The sequence below is a fragment of the Hemitrygon akajei genome, chromosome 11 (assembly GCF_048418815.1).
Source record: "Hemitrygon akajei chromosome 11, sHemAka1.3, whole genome shotgun sequence".
NCBI classification, from domain to species: Eukaryota; Metazoa; Chordata; class Chondrichthyes; order Myliobatiformes; family Dasyatidae; genus Hemitrygon; species Hemitrygon akajei.
This window is the reverse complement of record NC_133134.1, coordinates 153401462-153422255: the sequence shown is the minus strand read 5'-3', so window position 1 is coordinate 153422255 and position 20794 is coordinate 153401462. Positions and strand designations below refer to the sequence as shown.

The window sequence follows — 20794 nt, the reverse complement described above, 5'->3', positions numbered from 1 at the left end:
CAGGTGCTGCTGGGTACATGCCTCCAGATGCCATCTCTCCTCTAACTCCCTGTTCTGAGTCTCGTCAAAAATCACTGTACAATGTAGCTCAGATTTGGGCATTACAGCCCTGGGTAATATAGCCTGCACGCCCTTTTTCCATTTTTCCCAGGTTTCCTGAATCTGGTCTGCGATGTCTCCTATCCAAAAGACAATAGCCTTCTTGTCTTCTCGCACTATCAATTGAGCCCCTGCTCTTTTCACACTCAGCCCATTTCTGGTGCATTCTAATTTTAATTCCAGTTTCAACAAGGCATCTCTGCCTAACAAATTAATCGGAGTTCCTTTAAATACTAGCACCGGCAAAACAATTTCTTTATTTCCCATTCTCAACCGCACTGGAGCCGTGCACTGTGTTAACTGTGTTTTCCCCGAGAACCCTACTGTCTTAATAAACTTTCCTGACATGGGAAGGTGAAGGGCATACTGTGGCTGTACGCAAGTGTACGTGGCTCCAGTATCTATCATCATTGGTGTCAGTTGCCCTTCTGACATAACCTGAACAATGGGTTCCTCATCTGCCTCCCTTGTTATCATTGGGTAATGTCCCTTCCCACTCAAGTTCTCGGGGCACCCTCAGTACCTTGCATAGGGGTTCACAGGTCCGCTTGGGCCTGTGGGGGCTAGTCCTTGGCTAAACTTTAGTTCTCTTCTCATGTGACCTGGCTGATTACATTCCCAGCACAATCTCTCTACCTCTCTTTCCCACTGTCTTCTCACTGGTCTCCTTTGCCCATAGCTCCTCTGTCCCCCTCCTTGGGACTTCCAGTCCTGTCTGGGCTGTCTGAATTTAGTCTGTTCCTGATAGAGCATTTGTGGGAATGCTCCCTCAAAGTTAATTATTGGCATGGGGTTTTCCAGCCCTTGTCTTACAGTATGATCGGTCCCTCCATATAGCAGTGCTTTGTCCAGCTCGATGTACTCGAACCGGTGGTTGTTGGCAGCATCTTTTTGATTTTCTCTTTTTCCTTCTTTTTGAGTTCTTCGAGCTGCATTTGTATTAACTTTCTTTGCGCCTCTTCCTGCTGCTCAGCCAACCTTTGTTTGTCTTTCCGGTATTTCTCAACCGCATGGACTACGTGGTCTTTAAATTCTTGTGGGGCCTTTGACGTTAGCCCAACCACCTCCTCCAGTTTGGATTTTACTTGTGGTGGCATTGCACCCAAAATGCTATGTCGGAACAGTGAAGTCATAAATAAGCTATTCTTCACCTCTTGCTCAGTCTCCAGTCTCCACCTTTTCAACTGGTTTTCTACGTAGGCTGCTGGGTTTTTGGTGTCTCCCAGTGGATCCCCCTTTAAGGCTTTGGGGTCCACTTTGGGTGGATAAAGCTTTCTGAGGGCCTGCCATACCCTCTGCCTCACTCTGTCAAACCCATCTCCATCAGTTCTTGGGTTGTTCGAGTTTACTATGCCAGCCATTTCCATTAGTTCGTTAAATTCGGAGGTTCCCATCAACCTTATCAACAGTGCCTTCAAATCTCCCATAGCCAATAATCGTCCCGCTGTTTCTTCTTCAAAGGCTCTAATCCATTTCCCTGCTCCTTCATGTAGATTGGGCAGAGTGTTTTTCAGCCCTTCTAGGTCCTGGGATCCCCAAGGGATATACTGCACTTGTCCTGATCCTTTAACTAACAACGGCATCATTCTTCCTCCTCCTTCCCACCTGCCCTGGCTTTCCTCCTCACCTGACTCCCCATCTTTCTCAGGGTATGTCTTTACTGCCTCCCACACAAATGTCTCCGGGATTCTGCTCTTCCCTCGGTCTCCCTGTGGAGTCCTTCCTTTCTGTCCTGATTCAATACTTGGTTGGCCCCTAGAATATTTTTCGCATCTCTCCTGGCAATCCCCTTTCAGTAACTTATCTGGCGCTCTCTCTACTTCCGCAAGTCGCTCCCCTACTGCCTCCTTCTTTCCTTCTAGGCTTCTGCCTCCTACCTCTTCCCCACAAATTCTCACATCCTCTCTCTCTCTCCACTTAACTCTTGCTCCTCCAATGAGTCATCTTTTCTAGTCTGTTTATTTCTATGGTATAATCGATACTACTCATATTCCTTTTCCTCTCAAGTATTTCATCCGTTCAATCCCTTCTTCCATTTCTCTCTGTACCTGTTCTATCTTTAGCCTTTCTGCCTGTATCTCCTGCCATATCGCCGCTTTTTCCTTCTCGTATTGTTTTTTTTTCCCTCCTCATTATCCCAAATTTGGACTTCTCCCTGCATGTTTACTGTTCCCGTCAGCAGGGGACACTGCTTAGGGGTTCCTTCCTCATTATAGGGAGGGGGTTTTTCTGTTTCTTTCGCATCCGGGTACGGAGCCGAAGCCAGCTTCTCACCGTACCCTTCTCTCTCTTTAACAGGCTGTTTCTCCAGCACCTTAGTGTCTTCCTCGCTTGTAATCAATATTCTACCTGTCCTCCTCAGCCTTCCTCCGTTCTGAAGAGTTTTAGCACTTCCATTTCTCGTTCTCTTTTTTGCTGTCTTTTCTTAGATTTATCTTTTGATTTGTAATTTTTAATTACCGGTAGTCCTTCCATTTCTTCGCACAAACTTACATCAAATGTTCCTTCTTTTGGCCACTTTGTGACCAGGTTTTTGGTTCTTTTTTCCCATTTTTCTGAAGTTTTTGTGATCTCATTTTGAACTAATGGGAATTTTTTTGCTCAGAATCTCTACTGCTGTTCCTTTACCTGTCATGTTATTCTCTGTTAAGGTATTTCAGAGATTCACAGTTTGTTTACTGGATAATATTATTTACTCTAATTCTACACCTAGTCCTAGTCTAACACCACGTGGACTTTTTCTTCCTATAATTTACCGGTACTCTAATTCTACGCCTAGTCTAACACCTCGCCCGTTCAGACCCTTATCTCTTAAGGCGGTATCCACGAGGACTTTCTACTCTAATTCTATTCTAACACCTCACCCGTTCCGCCCTTCGTTTCATACGAAGTGGTACTCACAGGGATTTACCACCACCACGTGGACTTTTTCTTAACGTATTAACTTATTTGTACTTACCCTCACTGCAGTGTTCTTGAGCAATCCTCTGAGCCTCCTCTGTTAACCCCCAATTCTGCCAGATTCTTTGGATCAGAGAGACCCTTTGGCAGTGGTTCCACACTTCTGAGACTCCAAGACCTCCCCAAAGCCAACAGAATTCTTAGTCCAAATTGTCGCAAAAAGCGCTTTCCTTTTGTTTGGGTGCACCCTTAATTCTGTTAGCCTTGTGGGTGTCCCTAGAGGACCGGGAAGCGTTCCCAATCTCCCGTTTCCCTTCCGCGGGTCTCTATCCGGTCCTGCCGCGGTCGCCAATTATGTCGTGGTTTTTCGTGCCTTACAAATGACCAAGAGACGCAGAAGATTCTTCAAGAAGGGTTAAACTTTAATTTGCAAATCAAAGCTGAGACAGTCATTGAGCTAGTCGCTGATTGCCCACCGATCCTCGGACACAGCAGCTTTTATAGCAATCTCTAGTTGCATTTTACATGTGCTGCACGTACATTGTTCATAGCAAATAATAAACTAAGAACCGAGCAATGTTCTAATCTACATTTCTTTAGTTCTTTAGCGACCTCTCATTAACACACCATTGTCTTCTACATTCCTAAGATTTCATTCTACTAAATTGAGTATATGCATAGCAAATAACTGACCATAGTTAAAGTTTATACTTTTATACTCCAATAAGCACAGACATGTCATCACATACTAGCCTGAGATTCTTTTTCCTGTGGGCATACTTAGCAAATCTATAGAACGGTAACTAAACATGATCAATGATCAACATACTGTGCAAATGCAAATAGCAATAAATAATGAGAGAATGAAATAACAAGGTAAAGATGTTCCCATTGGTTGTAGGAACATCAAAAACAGAATGAGTATAGCCATCCCCTTTTGTTCAAGAGCCTAATGGTTGAACGGTAGTAACTGTCATTGAACCTGTTGGTGAGATGGCAGTAGTGAGTGTGTGTGTGTACACGTACATATATAATGGCCTGGGTGGCGAGGATCTTTGATGACGGATGCTGCTTTTCTACTGCAACATTTCATGTAGATGTGCTCAATGGTTGGCCAGGTGAAACTCGATATTCCAGCAAATCAAGACGTGTCACTAGTGGGATTTTCTTCTGTGCATCACTTAACTTCTCTGCCACTTCTGGTCTGTTCTTATTCCTTTAATGCTTATATTGGTAGTTTTTGAAAAAAATTAAACTTCAAGTCTCCAGTCTAGAAATGCTCACAAATCTTAACTCTTAGCAGTATATATCTGTTCAGTAGCTAAGTGATGAAATTACCTGTTTCCTTAAATTCTATACTTTAATGCAAAAATCATCTATTGAGACTATCTCTTGCTCATTAGGAGCATGAAAAAGTTAAAATTATATAGAATAACTATTGACCGTTGCTTTTGTATGTCATTGCTGATCTGAAATTAAATGTTATACTTCCCGCTGGGAAATGTTCTATTGAGTTCATTCACATGATGGCATCTTGCTTTTCTTTATAGTACTGGCGAAAAATGTTTACTGCATTTTAAACCATGTGGGCTCTTCGGTAAAGAACTACATAGAGTTGAAGGATACATTCAAGACAAAAGGTTGGTTTGAAGACAATACACTATTTTAATAATTACATTGAATCCTTGTTGTTAAAATGTCATGGAGCATAGAGAAAGTATCTTCGTTAATAATAAAAGGAAACTATCTCTTTTCCTTACTACCTTATTCCAGTCTAGGAATTAGATGAGAGAAAATGTTTTGTGCCTCATGATGCATAAATGGCAATCAATGTGATTTTTTTTGCGGGGGGGGAGCACATCTTTTCTGGTAAGGTTCAACCAACAGGGAAGTTGGACATGCACTTCTGGATGTGATTGATCCTAATGCTAGTGCCATTCCCCATCATATTTTGAGCATAAAATGTTATCAGTATGCAAAGCATTTATTAATATAATTTACATTAGACGTGTTATTAATGAACAGTTCATCATGTATATTTAGGTGAAATTAAGGACAGATCCTTCAACTGGTGACCCAGTTGTTCTGATCATGTGGTATAATGATGATCTGTGGTTATGAGATGGGATTGACTTGCTGTGTGCTTGCAGGTGGAGTAGTGTTTTCCCATGGATATCCATGCATCATTATCCCCTCCTTTCCTCCCCAACCCTGTGTTCTTTGTAACTGCTTGCCCTATTTGACTTGATCTCCGTTGCAAACTGAGCAATTCTGTGGAGAGATCACTTCAACATTAATGTGGATCAATCAGAATGACAGTGTTGCCGCCCATAAAATAGGCAGCATTCTGTTTGACAGTGCATGAGTCTGTTTTATCATCTCTCTCAAAGTGCATAAAGTAGTGCTGAGGCTCTCTTAAAGCAAATGTGTCCCAATTTCACAATTTTTGAAAATGTGTCCCATTTAGGGTGACATGATTTGGTGTTAGCATACCATAAATGAATGTAATCCAATTTTTGGAATTTTTCTTTAAATTAGCTGCTTGATGAGTTTTCAATACTGGATGAGCAGAACTGTTCTTGAAAAGAAATGCCATGGTTACTGTTATGTCCATAAGCTGTTTTGTTTATCTTTTTCTGTGTGGGTTAATTTTTTTGATTTGTTTTGAAGCACATAGTAGAAAGGCATCCATTTCCATCCCCTCTTGATACAGCTATGTCTTTTCACAAGTCAGATCTCATTTTAAAAACCTGGCTACTGGCTCAAGTGATTTTTGAGGTGTTTAACTCACTACATAACTTTGTGATATTTGCGCTATGAGGGCAGTGTAATTCACTTGCTAGAAACCAGCATGATGAACTCTGGCGGTTATTAGGAAGTGATGTAATGTCACATGTAATCTTTCAATAAGATTCGGATGACCTAGCCATTGGTACGATAGTGGGAGAATTTGGGTGCATTAGTTCATCTCTTTCATGTTCTTTTATTCTGTAAGATTAACTTTTGACTGACTGCCTCTTTCTTTCTATAATCTTTGCTGTCCATAAGCCTCAAAAAGTAAGCCCATAATCCTACTTCTGCTAACAAATGTTGGCTTCCAGTTATCTCCATTAGTTTTTTTATCAGTGCCCACCCCCCTTAAACCATGACTTCATTTGTTATTGCCTTTAAGCTCCCTATCTCTGGAACTTAGCATCCATTTAAATCAATTGTTCAATCATCAAGTATGAACTTTCATTGTCTCCTAATTTAAAAGCTACTATGTTAGTTGCCATGCTATCAGACAGTAAGACTCCATAAAGCTTTGCAGTTTGATCTTTAAAGTCTCTCCATTTTTCTCCTGTTATCATTAAGACCTGCTTTGAACAAGCTTTTTGTCATTTGCCATGACAACTGCAAATATGCCTTGATGTTCAGATTTGTATGATTATCACTTCTGTAAAGTACTGTAGATTGCGTTATACAAGTTGTCATGATTTCTGTCCTGCAGTAATTAAGGGGAAGAATTCTTTGGTTTTGAATTATTTTACAATATGAAGTTGTTCCTTTTCATTAAACTAAAACTATACAATGTACATTTATTAATTAACAGTAAAAGGAAGGTATGTGTAATATACGGCAAATGGACTGAATGCTTGTGGTGTGTGGACACTAACACATATGAGACCTACAAAAAAAATGATAAAAAGAGTGGAGACCAGAAGAAAGCTAAGGAGGTAATCTCTTTCATTATCTTTGCATGTGGTTGAGGTATAACTATTTCTTAAGATGCCCATATTATTGGGCATTTGAAAACACGCAGTTGTATAAATTGGTTTTAAATCTGTTTCTTATCCTGCTTCACCACTGTTACTTTGAGGTTTCTGCTGAACAGCTTTGAAATTATGTGCTGCTTGAAATTGTGCATTTTTTTTGTTACTGAGATCCTTTTCATTGTCCTTACTTCATAGCCTAACTGATTTCATGTAATGCATGGTGAGCAATTTGTGATATTTCTGCTGACAGTATACTGTTCTTCATCCCAGAGAACAGTCTGCATCCTTCTCATGTGCAATTCAAAATCCCTTGACTTGATGACATAATTTACACTTTTTTCGTTATCCACAGCCAGAATGATGTGCCTGAATAAGTTGGTAATGTATTTCCTCTGGAAATACCCTTTTATCAATTGACTGGCTACATGACAGCCTGGTATGGAAACACCAATGCCTTTGAATGAAAAACCCTACAAAAAATTGTGGACTTGGCCCAATAAGTCATGGATAAAGCACTTACAACCATTGTGCACATCTACATGAAACACTAGGAAAGCAGCATTCAATATCAGGGATCCCCACCACCCAGGTCATGCTGTCTTCTCGCTGCTTCTGTCAGGCAGAAGGTACAATAGCCTCAGGACTCGCTCTGACAGGTTCAAGAACAGTTACTGCCCCTCAGCCATCAGGCTCTTGAACAAAAGGGGATAACTACTCACAGCTGTACTCGCTCCATCATTGAAATGTTCCCGCAACCAATGAACTCACTTTCAAGGACTCTTCATCTCACGTTCTCAATATTTATTTATTTATTATTTCTCCTTTTCTTCTACACTCTGGTTGAGCAGACTTTCACTGATTCTGTTTTGGTTATTACTCCGTAGATATACCCACAAGAAAATGAATCTCAGCGTGTACATGGTGACGTATATGTACTTTGATAAAAGTTACTTTGAACTTTACACCCCTTTGGCCCAATAAGTCATGGATAAAGCACTTACAACCATTGTGCACATCTACATGAAACACTAGGAAAGCAGCATTCAATATCAGGGATCCCCACCACCCAGGTCATGCTGTCTTCTCGCTGCTTCTGTCAGGCAGAAGGTACAATAGCCTCAGGACTCGCTCTGACAGGTTCAAGAACAGTTACTGCCCCTCAGCCATCAGGCTCTTGAACAAAAGGGGATAACTACTCACAGCTGTACTCGCTCCATCATTGAAATGTTCCCGCAACCAATGAACTCACTTTCAAGGACTCTTCATCTCACGTTCTCAATATTTATTTATTTATTATTTCTCCTTTTCTTCTACACTCTGGTTGAGCAGACTTTCACTGATTCTGTTTTGGTTATTACTCCGTAGATATACCCACAAGAAAATGAATCTCAGCGTGTACATGGTGACGTATATGTACTTTGATAAAAGTTACTTTGAACTTTACACCCCTTATAAAAGGATATTACTGATTTTCTTTCAGACAGAAGATGTTGTACGATCTGAAAATGACGAAGCTGACGACATGCCTGAAATCCAGGAAACTGTACAAGTTATTCCCGGAAGTAAACTACTCTGGAGGATAGCAGCAAGGCCTTCACACTCTACTCAGGTAGGTCTTGAAAGTCTGGTACAACTTAATGTGGTATGTATTGGTATGCAGTCTGACAACAAATTCAGATTCACTTTTTCAACAGGAGATGTTGGATTATAAACCTTGATAATAGTTAAATGTCCGTCAGTGTTTTTCAGTTGTTTGCTAGAACTTCTGTTAACCCATTTTCTATGCAAAGTGAATTGTGGAACAAATGAAGAAAACCTGCAGCTGATCCTTAAATCATGATTAAGAGAAAAAGATAATTATAGGGTCAGTATCTGATAAATCAAATTTAGCATTAGGTAAAAAAAACTGCTATGATGTGTTATGGTGATCAAAGAGTAAAGAATTATAAGCATTGCCATTTAACCTATCGGATCTGCTCCACCATTGAATAGTATGATTGAGTGACTTTCTTGCAAAGTATCCATGTCCCATGATTTCTTTATAGATCAACAGATTTTTTTTGTTATATATACACAGTGATTAAACAGCATTGCCCCACCCGGGGTACACAGCTGGAAAGACACATTACTGTTTTTAGTGGGGAAAAGGTGTCTAAATGGCCAAAACTTATCTTTAGTCTGTAACTCCAGTTTGTAGACATTCCTATCAAGGGAAACATTTCGCCAGCATCTACAGTGCCTATTAAAAGTATTCACTCCCCTTGGAAGTTTTCGTGTTTTACAACATTGAATCACAGTGGATTTAATTTGTTTTCTTCTGACACTGATCAATAGAGAAAGATTTGTGTCAAAGTGAAAACTTATCCACAAAGTGATCTGAATTAATTATAAATATAAAACACAAAATAATTTGATTGCATAAGTATTCACCCCCTTTATTGTGACACACCAAATCATCACTGGTGCAGCCAATTGGTTTTAGAAATCACATTAGTTTAGGTGTCCTAACTCTATATAAACCTGTGTGCAGTCAAGGTGTTTCAGTTGATTGTAGTAAAAATACACCTGTATCTGGAAGTCCAACTGCTGGTGAGTCAGTATCCTGGCAAAAATAAAAGAATACCTCCAGCAACTCCACAAAAAGATTATTGAAAAGCTTAAGTCATGAGATGGATACAAGAAAATTTCCAAGTCACTGAATATAGGAGTACAGTTAAGTCAATCATCAAGAAATGGAAAAATATGTCACAGTTGTAATTCTGCCTAGAGTGGGCTGGCCTCAAAAGCTGAGTGACATTGTAAGAACAGGACTAGTGAGAGAGGCCACCAAGAGACCTATGACAACTCTGGAGGAGTTACAAACTTCAGTGGCTGAGAAGGGAGAGACTGCGCATACAACTGTTGCCTGGGTGCTTCACCGGAAGCAGCTTTATGGGAGAGTGGTAAGGAGAAAGCCACTTTTTAAAAAAAAAACTCACATGAAATCTCAAATAGAGTTTGCCAGAAGCATGTGGGAGTCTGAAATCAGCAGGAAGAAGGTACAATAGTCTGATGAAACCAAAATTGAGCTTTTTGACCATCAGAAACTTTCTGTAAACCAAGCGCTGCACATCATCAAAAACACACCCTCTCTACCGTGAAGCATGGTGGTGGCTGCATCATGCCGTGAGGATGCTTCACTGCAGCAGGCCCTGGAAGGGTTGTGAAGGTAAAAAGGGTAAATTGAAAGCTGCAAAATACAGGGAAATCCTGGAGGAAAACCTGATGCAGTCTGCAAGGGAACTGGGGGAAGATTTGTTTTTCAGCAAGACAGTTAACCCCAAGCATAAAGCCAAAGCTACACAGGAATGGCTTAAGGACAACAAAGTTAATGTCCTGGAGTGTCCATAAGTCAGAGTCCAGACCTCAATCCAATTGAGAATTTGTGGCTGGACTTAAAAAGGGCTGTTTACTCATGATCCCCATGCAATCTGACAGAGCTTGAGCAGTTTTATAAAGAAGAATGGGGAAGAATTGTAATTTCCAGATGTGCAAAGCTAATGGAGACCTATCCACACAGACTCAAGGCTGTATTTGTTGCCAAAGATGCATCTACTTAATACTGACTTGAAGAGGGTGAATAATTATGCAATCAATTATTTTGTGTTTAATAATTGTGATACATTTAGATCTAGTTATAGAAATTTGTTTTCACTTTGAGAGGAAAGAGTCTTTTCTGTTGATCAGTGTCAAAAAAGACATTAATTCCACTGTGATTCAGTGTTGTTAAACAATAAAACATGAAAACTTCTGGGGGGGGGGGGGGGGGGGGAAGGCAAATACTCTTTATAGGCACTGTACCTGTCAAAAATTTTAAGAATTCCAATCGCTTCTCAATTTCTGTCTGTTATTCTCTTACTAGATCTTTTTATCTTCCCTTTGTCTAGTCCTCTTCTGTGTATAACTGCTGTCAAAATTCCCTTAAAATTCTTAATTCTGCATTTATAGCAGAAGCTTTTTATGCTAAACTTACCATGCTGTAGTCACATCTTTTACCAGTAAATTTACTAAAACAGCTACTAACAGAGAGAAATAAGGATGTGTATAATGTAATTACTATGTGTAGAATAGAAAATTATCAACCTTTTTTTGCTGACAGTTCCATAACAAACTGATATTATGTATCTGTATATGTCAGTAATTTAGGGATTTCAGCAGGTGTATATAAACATGGAAGCTCCAAACTTGGTGATCTATTCTTGTTGTGCTGATGCCTTTGTTACCATCTATTACTACATTTTACATGATATCCAGCACTGGAGCACTTTGTGTCTGCTTGTGGACATTGCACTAAATTTTTAATTGTCTTTGCTGTAACATTTGCTATTTCATTTTTAGATATTGTTTTGAATGCTTTCTTTATGTTAGGGTCAAGGGAAAGCATTTATGGATGAGAAATTGCAAGTTTGGGGGCTTTGTGATTTGTTCAAAGATTTTCTACTGTTTTTGGTAGAATTTTTCTGGCACACTCATCCCACTTGATTATATCGCATAAGTCCAGGCACCGTGCAGTGCTTTCTCATTTTGTTAAGTCGATTTTCATTATTTTCTCCCCACAAGAAACATCTGAGGTTAAGTGTTGATTACCTAAGCAGCAAGGGCAGATTATGGGCTCCAGTTACAAAATCAAGTCAAACTTGGTGGTTTCTTCAAAAACAGAGAACTAATTTAAGCTTCTGCTTCTATTTCCATCACTTAAGTACTGATTTACCTATTGATTACATTTATTTTGCAGTATTATTTTGAAAGTGAATTACCTCTAAGAATTATTGGTGTTATTCCATTGGGAGAAAAATGGCTTGAAGGACTTAGATTGGCTTCTGATTAAATCAGAATTTGGATTTGGTTAACTTTATCAGTAAGAAGTTTAATCTTGATATATTTTACTGTGTGGGGAACTAGAAGGGAATCGACTGAAATGTAAAAGACAGATTTGAGCATTAAAATGTTTAGCATTTCTTGTTTTAACAAATATCCTGGTGAAAACACAGAACATTTATCAACTAAGTAGGTGCAGCGAATATTTTAACACTATTGTCGAAGTATAAGAAGATAAAATGTTTCTGTTTGTAGATGTATAATTTCACTAATTTTGCAATGATGTTGAATGAACTGGATGAAGAAATGCAAAGTGTTTTGGCACCAACTGATTGTCGTTTTCGACCAGATATCCGAGCAATGGAAAATGGAAACATGGGTAAGTATGTAAATTTAAAACTTAGATTGCATTTTGTACAGAAGAAGGCTTAAGAGTTCTTGCTAATTTACTTAGATTGAGTTCTAATATATAAAATTGAGGTTAAATTATCTAGTTAATATTATAAATATTAACATTGTCTTTAAGTTATGGTAAATACAGCTCTATTTTCAAATATTTGGTTCCAACTTGTCCATTGTGGTTACTCCTTCCTAAATTAAGTTCTGGTTTAGATTTGTCCTTGCCCATCTCCAAAACCTTGCAAAACTACCATTTAGCTTTCCTGAATGTTTCTTTTCCTATGTACATGTGATACTTACCGTAGATTCCGGACTACAGAGCGCACCTGATTAAAAGCCGCTGGCTCTAATTTTAGAAATAAAATCAATTTTTTACTTGTAAAGGCTGCACCGGATTTTAGGCCGCACCGGATTTTCGGCCGCAGGTGTCCCACGTTGTAATATGAGATATTTACACAGAAAGATATTACACGTGAGGATTTTTTAACTTTTAATTAAATCCATATGGTAACAAAAACAAATACATATTGCAAATGCTTTTTTTCGAACCGTGCCCGTAACGCGGCTACTTTTAAATATACGTTGCGTATACTTCTTTACTGAACAACATTCCAATATCTCCTAACGACTGGTAAAAAATATATATACTGCAGCCTACCAGGAAAAGTTATTGATCGCCTTTAACTTAAAAGCAGCGTTTTCGCTCCGCCGTCCCGTTTATCGCAAACGGCATTTAAAAGCAGCGTTCGCTCAGATCCAAAGCCGCTCGCGTAATGCCGCTCCCCCCCTCCTTTCCGTTTATCGTAAACGGCATTTTTCCCACAAGACGCGGCGAAACCGGGTGTGACGTCATAGCATCCCGCGATATAGTACAGAAAACAAATATAGTTAAAACTCTTCTAACTTTAACTAGAAAATGAATTACTAAGCGAAAATATTATAAACTAAATAACTGCCATAAAGGCAGCACAATGCTTTTCTTCGAGTGTTTTCCATGTTGATGAGGGTGAGTACAAATGACTGATTTACAATAATTTAATTGTGAAAGTGCGCTTGATTTATCGTACAATTTCATTGGACCTCTGTGAACTACTCATCAATTTTATTGGTCTACTGTTATGAGGCAAAATGTTTACGAGGCGGCATGAAAAAAATCATGTATTAGCCGCTCCGTTTTAAAGGCCGCAAAGTTCAAAGCTGTTCAAAATGTGGGAAAAAAGTAGCGGCTTAAAATCCGGAATCTACGGTATTTCCTTGCTGCTTTAACTTAAATATTCCCAGTCATCAGTGAACCTGCTCATGAGTATATTAATTCCAGTGCTATGAAACTGTGGCCATTCAATCTTGAATGGGTTCTTCCTTTCCAGAATCGGCCCCATCGACCCAAGAATCTGAAGCCTTCTCTAGTGTATCGTGACTTTAACCATATATTAACCTGCCCATCATATTATTTCTCTTCCGGCTGGAGAGTGGTACTTGGGAGTAATCGAGCAATTACAACTTTAAGGTTTTCAGTACTGAAGCCAAGAGGAGAATTGCTAGGACATTAGTGTTGTGTTTCAGACAAGAGAAACAGTCCTTAAATTAATTACCTTGAATTTGATCATAAGTCAGAGGAAGTTGCTGGGATATTGTAGCCGGAGGGAGTTGTACCTTTTAGTTTAATTACCTTGAATTTGATGAATGGTCAGGGAGGAGGGTGTGACTTCAGAAAAGGTGGGCAGAAAGGTCTTTGGCCTTGTCTGACAGGGATGAGTTGTTGTTTCCTATTTAGATGAGCATGGGGACCACAGGGAGGATGAGCGAATTTTTGATAGCCCCATGGCACCGGAGACAATTAAAGTGGGGAATAAAAAAAGAAATGTGGTCATCAAAGAGGAATAGTATAATTATGGATATTGTTCTCTGCAGCAGAGATGCCAGGGTTAAGGACACCTTGACTGGAAGACAACTCCAGTGAGAGGGGGAGGATTCAGTTGTCGTGGATCACATAGGTAGGACTTGGAAAGAGGTTTTGAGTCCCTTGGCAAAACTGAAAGCAGAAATTCAAGTGATGATCTCTGGATTTTTCTCTTGCTGATAGAATGCAGATCCTCTGTAAACCGGTCACCAAGACTAAAATTTGGTATTATTGATGCAAAGGAGATCACATTGAAAGTACAGAATGTAGTAGATGAGGTAGAAGAAGTGCACATGAATTTTTGCCTCATTTGGAAGGGCTGTTTACGTCCATGGTTATTGGTGAGGGGAAATAAATATAGCACCTCATGGTTACAAGAGGATGTGCCAAGGGGTGGGGGGGAGTAGATGGGAAGGGATAAGTAGACCTGGGATCATGGAAAGAGTGGTCCCTGCAGAAGGCAGAAAGTGGTGGGAAGGGGAAGGTGTGATTGCAACTGGAGGAAATGACACAGGATGACGTAGGATGAAGATTTATTCAAACAAAAGGACATGAATTGAGAGTTAGGGGGCAAAAGTTTAAGGGTAACACGAGGGGGAATTTCTTCACTCAGAGAGTGGTAGCTGTGTGGAACGAGCTTCCAGTAGAAGTGGTAGAGGCAGGTTCGGTATTGTCATTTAAAGTAAAATTGGATAGGTATATGGACAGGAAAGGAATGGAGGGTTATGGGCTGAGTGCGGGCCAGTGGGACTAGGTGAGAGTAAGCGTTCTGCACGGACTAGAAGGGCTGAGATGGCCTGTTTCCGTGCTGTAATTGTTATATGGTTATATAAGAGAGAGGACACGAAGAACTCTTGTTTTTCTGGAGGGATGTGGGTGAAAGCAGAATTCTGAGAAACTGAGGAATCATGAGAATGGGCTCATTCAACCACTAGGAGGGAAGCCATGTTTCCTGAAAAAGGAAAATATTTCAGATGTCCTGGAATGTCCTTACCTTGATAGTGGATGTAGTGGAAACAGAACTGAGAGAAAAGGATGATGTCCTTTCAAGTGGCAGGATGGCAAGCGATGTAGTCAAAATTGGCACATAGAGTTTAATGTAGAAAAGTGTTACGTCAAGCACTTTGGTAAGAGGAATGAACTAGCAGTTTGCTCTCCTGTTGAAGAGAGGACACAAATTTATCTACCCTCAGTAGCCACTATATTAAGTACCTCCTCTACCTAATAAAGTGGCCACTGAGTGCATGTTTGTGGTTTCTTGCTTCAAGGTTCAACATGTTGTTCACTCAGAGATGCTCTTCTGCACACCTTTGGTCATTTGAGTTACTGTTTCCTTCCTGTCAGCTTAAGCTAGTCTGGCCATTTTCCTGTGATGTCTCTATTAACAAGGCATTTTCACCCACAGAATTGCCCCTCACTGGATGTCGTTTATTGCAGTATTCTCTGAAAACTCTAGAGACTGTTGAATGTGAAAATCCAAGAGGGACAGCAGTTTCTGAGATACTCAAACCATCCCATCTGGTACCAACAATAATTTCCATGGTCAAAGTCACTTAGATCACATTTCTTTCCCATTCTGATGTTTGGTCAGAACAACAACTGAACCTTTTGACCATGTCTGCATGCTTTTATGCATTAAGTTGCTTCCACACGATTGGCTGATTAGATATTTGCATTACATACAGGTGTACCTAATAAATTAGCCACTGGGTGCAGGTGTTGTGTATGAAACAAAAAATTAGTATGCGGATATACCTCTAAGTTAAGAGACCATATTGGTATACTTTGTGGTAGTCATGGTCCCTTTTAAGATAAGTTGTACTAGCTTTGAAGGCTAGAAGGAATTCACTTTATTAATTCCTGGAATGAGAGGGTGTCCTATTAAGGGAGGCTAAACATGTTGGGTCTGAATTAGTTGGGTCTAATTTAGAAGAATGAGGAGTGATCTTTATTGAACGCTAAGATTTTAAAGGGGCATACCGGGAAAGATAAGCTCCACAAGTTTTAGAACAAAAGGATATGGTTACAATATAGAAGAGTGGCCATTTAAAACTGAGATTTGTAGGAATTTCTTTTCTCAGCAGACTGTGAATTTGTGGAGTTCTTTTTCCCATAGTGTTGTGGAGGCAAGATCACTGGAGTATATAAAATGGAGGCAGATACATTTTTTTTGAAATATTGGGGAAATAGAGGAACTAGCACAGAGGAGGATTTGTGACTGGAGCAGGGTAGTCATGATCATATTAAAAGGCAGGACATGCTTGAGGGACGGAGTGGCCTAGTTATGCTCTTATTTTCTCACTTTCTTATTTTTTAATTTCCTGCTTGTACCTAACAGTGATTTGTAGAACCTCATTTCTTCTGGTCCATTCCTTTTATCATGTCACTTTCACATATTCACTTTCCCAATATCCGCCTTCCTTGAGGCTCCCATCTACTACCCCCCCGTCCATGTCTTTGTCATGGTAACAGCAAAGCAAAGGTGCCATGTGTTGACAATTACTGAATTGTTTTCTGATGCACCATCAATAACTCACGCTGAGACTTAGGAAGCGAGATATCGGCTTTTATTGACTGGAAGAATAAACAACACTACATCCTGGGGAAAATGAGGGAGAGCAGCAGCCCATAGTCGCCTTTATACAGGGGTCTGTGGGAGGAGCCACAGGAGCAGTCAGCAGGGTCTGTGGGAGGAGCCACAGGAGCAGTCAGACAGGTATATCTAGTTCACCACATTTTCCTTATTATAAAATCTCTTATGACTCCATTTACAATCCAGTCTTTCAGGGGCTCTCACCTTACTTGCTGCATTAGGTGTTCTCGATGTGGCTTCCTGTACAGCGGCGAGACAAAGTGCAGACTAGGCACCCACTTTGTTGTACATCTGCATTCTATCTACAGTGGCCAAATCTAGTTCCCTTTTTAGCTCTCCTTCCCATCTCTCACTCACCTGTCTTTGCTCTGCCTCCTCCACCTCCAGGGGGAGGCAAAATGTAAATCGGAGGAACAGAACCTTATATTCTGCCTGGGTATTCTACAAGCCAGTAGCAATGAATATTGAGTTCTCCAGCATCCTTTGTTTTAGCTGAAGGCATTTTCTACATGCTTGTCTCCCAGGGTGGATACAGTGCCTTAACATAATCTTCTGTCTTCAGAATTACGGTACGGAGAGTACTGCTCACCTTTTGATCTAAGAAATCTTGAATTTCTTATCAATGTCTCTTTTTGTTTATGCATTGCATTAATTTGTTACTTGGAGAGAACAAACACAATTTTTGTTTTTTTAATTTTAATTTAAATTTAGACTTGAGTCAGTGAAAAGTGGTGTGAAGAAAGGAATGGGCCAGAAGAAATGATGTTCTACAAATCACTGTTAGGTACAAGAAGGAAATGAAAAAAATCAGAAAGTGAGAAAATAGAATTGCAGGGAGGTTTGTTAGTGCTATTGGTTTTTTAATTTGTTAGTGCAGGGAGGTGGGAATCAGAGTGCCAGAGCAGATAGTAGAGCGGGGGTGAAAATGCTGTTAAAAGTTCATGCAAAGTCACAAATAGAAGGGTTGTGTGAGGTGGTAATCTTCTGAGGTGTGACTATTTCAATGCTAGGAGTATTGTGGGGAAGGCTGATGAGCTGAGGACGTGGATTGACACATGGAATTACGACATCATAGCCATTAGTGAAACTTGGCTACAGGAGGGGCAGGACTGGCAGCTTAATGTTCCAGGGTTCTGATGTTTCAGACGTGATAGAGGCAGAGGAATAAAGGGTGGAAGCGGGTGGCATTGCTAGTCAGGGGAAATGTTACAGCAGTGCTCAGGCAGGACATATTAGAGGGCTTGTTTACCGGGGCCATATGGGTGAAGCTGAGAAACAGGAAAGGTATGACCCCATTAATGGGGTTGTATTATAGACCACCCAATAGTCAGCGAGAATTGGAGGAGCAAATCTGCAGAGATTGCAGACAACTGCAGGAAACAAAGTTGTGATAGTAGGGGATTTTAATTTTCCACATATTGATTGGGACTCCCATACTGTTAAAAGTCTAGACGGGTTAGAGTTTGTAAAATGTGTTCAGGAAAGATTTCTATGGAGGTACCAACTAGAGAAGATGCAATATTAAATCTCCTATTAGGAAACGGGTTAGGACAGGTGACAGAATTGTGTGTAGGGGAACACTTTGGTTCCAGTGATCATAACACCATTAGTTTCGACTTGATCACGGATTAAGAATAAAAGTTGCATTGTTTGCTGTGTAACCAAAACTATGTAGTCTGAGTTTGCTATTTGCTATGCATGTATCCAATTGAATGTAGAAGACAATGGTGTGTTAATGAGAGGTAGCTAAGAGATGTAGATTAGAACATGATTAAGTCAATAGGTAGAAACAATAGTGGCGGATGTACTTGTGATACGCAACTATAGACCGATTGGATATGCTAATGCAACAAACCAGGAGATTGCTATAAAAAATGCTATGTACAAGGATCGGGGGGCAATCGGCGACTAGCTCAATGACTGTCTCAGCTTTGATTTGCAAATTAAAGTTTAATACTTCTTGAAGAATCTTCTGCGTCTCCTGGTCGTTTGTGGGGCACGAGAAACCATGACAAAATTGTGCCCCACAAACGACCAGGAGATGCAGAAGATTCTTCAAGAAGTATTAAACTTTAATTTGCAAATCAAAGCTGAGACAGTCATTGAGCTAGTCGCCGATTGCCCCCCCGATCCTTGTACATAGCATTTTTTATAGCAATCTCCTGGTTTAGTTGCATTAGCATATCCAATCGGTCTATAGTTGCGTATCACAAGTATGTAACGTCCGCCACTATTGTTTCTACCCATTGATTTAGTCCTGTTCTAATCTACATCTCTTTGCTACCTCTCATTAACACACCATTGTCTTCTACATTCTTAAGATTTCATTCTCCTACTAAATTGGATACATGCATAGCAAATAGCAAGTTCGAAGCTGACTACATAGTTTTGGTTACACAGCAAACAATGCAACTTTTATACTCCAATATATCCCCCCTTTGAGACCCACACAGAGAAAGACTAAGAGTCCGCGCACAAAAGCCCCAATAAACTCAAGCACTTATTCCCAAATCTCGGGTTAAACTATAATTTTCTGCGCCAAGAACTCAAAGTATTCTCTCCCTGTTACCCTGGGCCACTGAGCCAAAAACCTGTCCCTTTGTACCTGAGACAGGGAAAAAGACTCGGAAGCCCTTACAATCTACTCCCACACTGTCGTTTTGCTCTTGTTCATCCTGTAGGTGTTGTAGGCTGTAACGATACATTTTCGGTGTTTCTTTCTCCTCTAAGCTTGCTTCAGTAAGTGCCACGAGCATCGGAAATTGTTTGGTTGCAGCACGCACTACAAGAGACTTGAGACAAGGAAGAAAACAGCACAGCACAAGCGCACAGCTCAACAATACAATACTGACAGTTACAGGAATGTGACCTATTGGGGTTGTAATTCCCTTCCGAACATTATTCTGTGCGCATACCTCGCACTGTGACAAGACAAAGTTCACTGAAGCCTGTAAATAAGGTGACCAAAAATCATCCTTCTTTATCACTTCCCCCCCCCCCCCCTTGCACAATGGTCAATCCCATGCGCTTCTGAAATCAGAATCGTCAGTAGAGGGGTGGGCGCTACCAACAAACCATCTTCCATGCTCCACAAGCCTTCCGGGTTCTGCTTGGCCCCCCTTCGTCTCCACATTGTCTGTTCTGCCAAAGTTGCCTTACCTTGTATTTCAGTTAGGTCCTCTACCACAGGTTCTGGAGCTAAGCTTACCTGGGGGCAATGACAGCTGATGTACATCCAGACACTTTTCTGGCTGCCTCGTCCACAGCTTGATTTCCCTTTGTTATTACATCATTTCCCTTTTTATGTGCCTGGCATTTTACTATAGCCAATGCTTTAGGTTTCATTATGGCTTTTATTAAATCTAGAATTTGCTGACAGTGTTGTATGGGATCTCCACTGCTTTTTTTAAAACCTCTCTTGTTTCCACACTGCCCCGAACAAATGGCATACTCCATGAGCATATGCCGAATCAGTATAGATGTCTACTTTCTCCCCTTCCATCATTTCACACGCAGCTGTCAGGGCTTTGATTTCCGCTAGTTGGGCGGAACACGGTTGGGGACAGGACTCCATCCTAATAATCTTATAGCTCGACTGATCCTGCTGCACTACTGAGAACCCTGCATGATTTCCATCATAATCCCTATAACAAGAGCCATCTACGAACAGAACCTTTTTATCTGCATCCTCTAGTGGTTCTGACAGTAAATCTGCTCTCAATTTGGCAAATGCCATCGTCTTCCCTACACAATCATGGGGGTTCTCCTTCATAGCCCAAAGGGACAAAATCGGCTATATTACTGGTAGTGCATCTCTGTATAGTTATGTCAGGAAATGTCAATAACATCTGATACGCTGCTATCCTGGCTGGCGTCAGCACAAATTTCCCTCTTTCCAGCAATTCTGCTACTTTGTGGTGTGTGTACAGAGTCACAGGATAGCCCAGGGTTACAGATGATGCCTTTTCATATGCATAGTACAGCGCTGCCAATCCCTGGTAACAGAGTGGATACACCTGAGCCAGCTCATCTAGTAGTACTGTAGTATGCTATTGGCTGCTTTGCTTTTCCTGTGCCTGTCTCTTGTGTTAGAACCGCTGTGACATAACTCTCCTATCGGTTGGATACATACAAATGAAAAACCTTCTCGTAGTCAGGCAGAGCTAATGCTGGTGCTGACTGCAATTCCTGCTTAATAGTATTGAAAGCTATCTCCGCCTCTCCATTCCACTGTAAGCCGTTCTTCAAATTTGTATGTCCTGCTTCCTTCATTATCTTTCTCAAAGGTGC

The 20794-nt window shown here is 40.5% G+C and overlaps 1 protein-coding gene across 3 annotated transcripts in view; it reads left to right on the top strand.

Moving 5' to 3' along the window:
- The window catches only part of osbpl2b (oxysterol binding protein-like 2b), a 91575-nt gene that overhangs the window by 60305 nt on the left and 10476 nt on the right, over positions 1 to 20794 (top strand). For all 3 annotated transcript variants that reach the window (XM_073061960.1, XM_073061961.1, XM_073061962.1), the window contains exons 9-12: positions 4551 to 4640; positions 6593 to 6716; positions 8236 to 8364; positions 11868 to 11991. In XM_073061960.1, coding sequence (XP_072918061.1) covers positions 4551 to 4640; positions 6593 to 6716; positions 8236 to 8364; positions 11868 to 11991 — 467 coding nt within the window. The remainder of the gene's footprint in view (positions 1 to 4550; positions 4641 to 6592; positions 6717 to 8235; positions 8365 to 11867; positions 11992 to 20794) is intronic.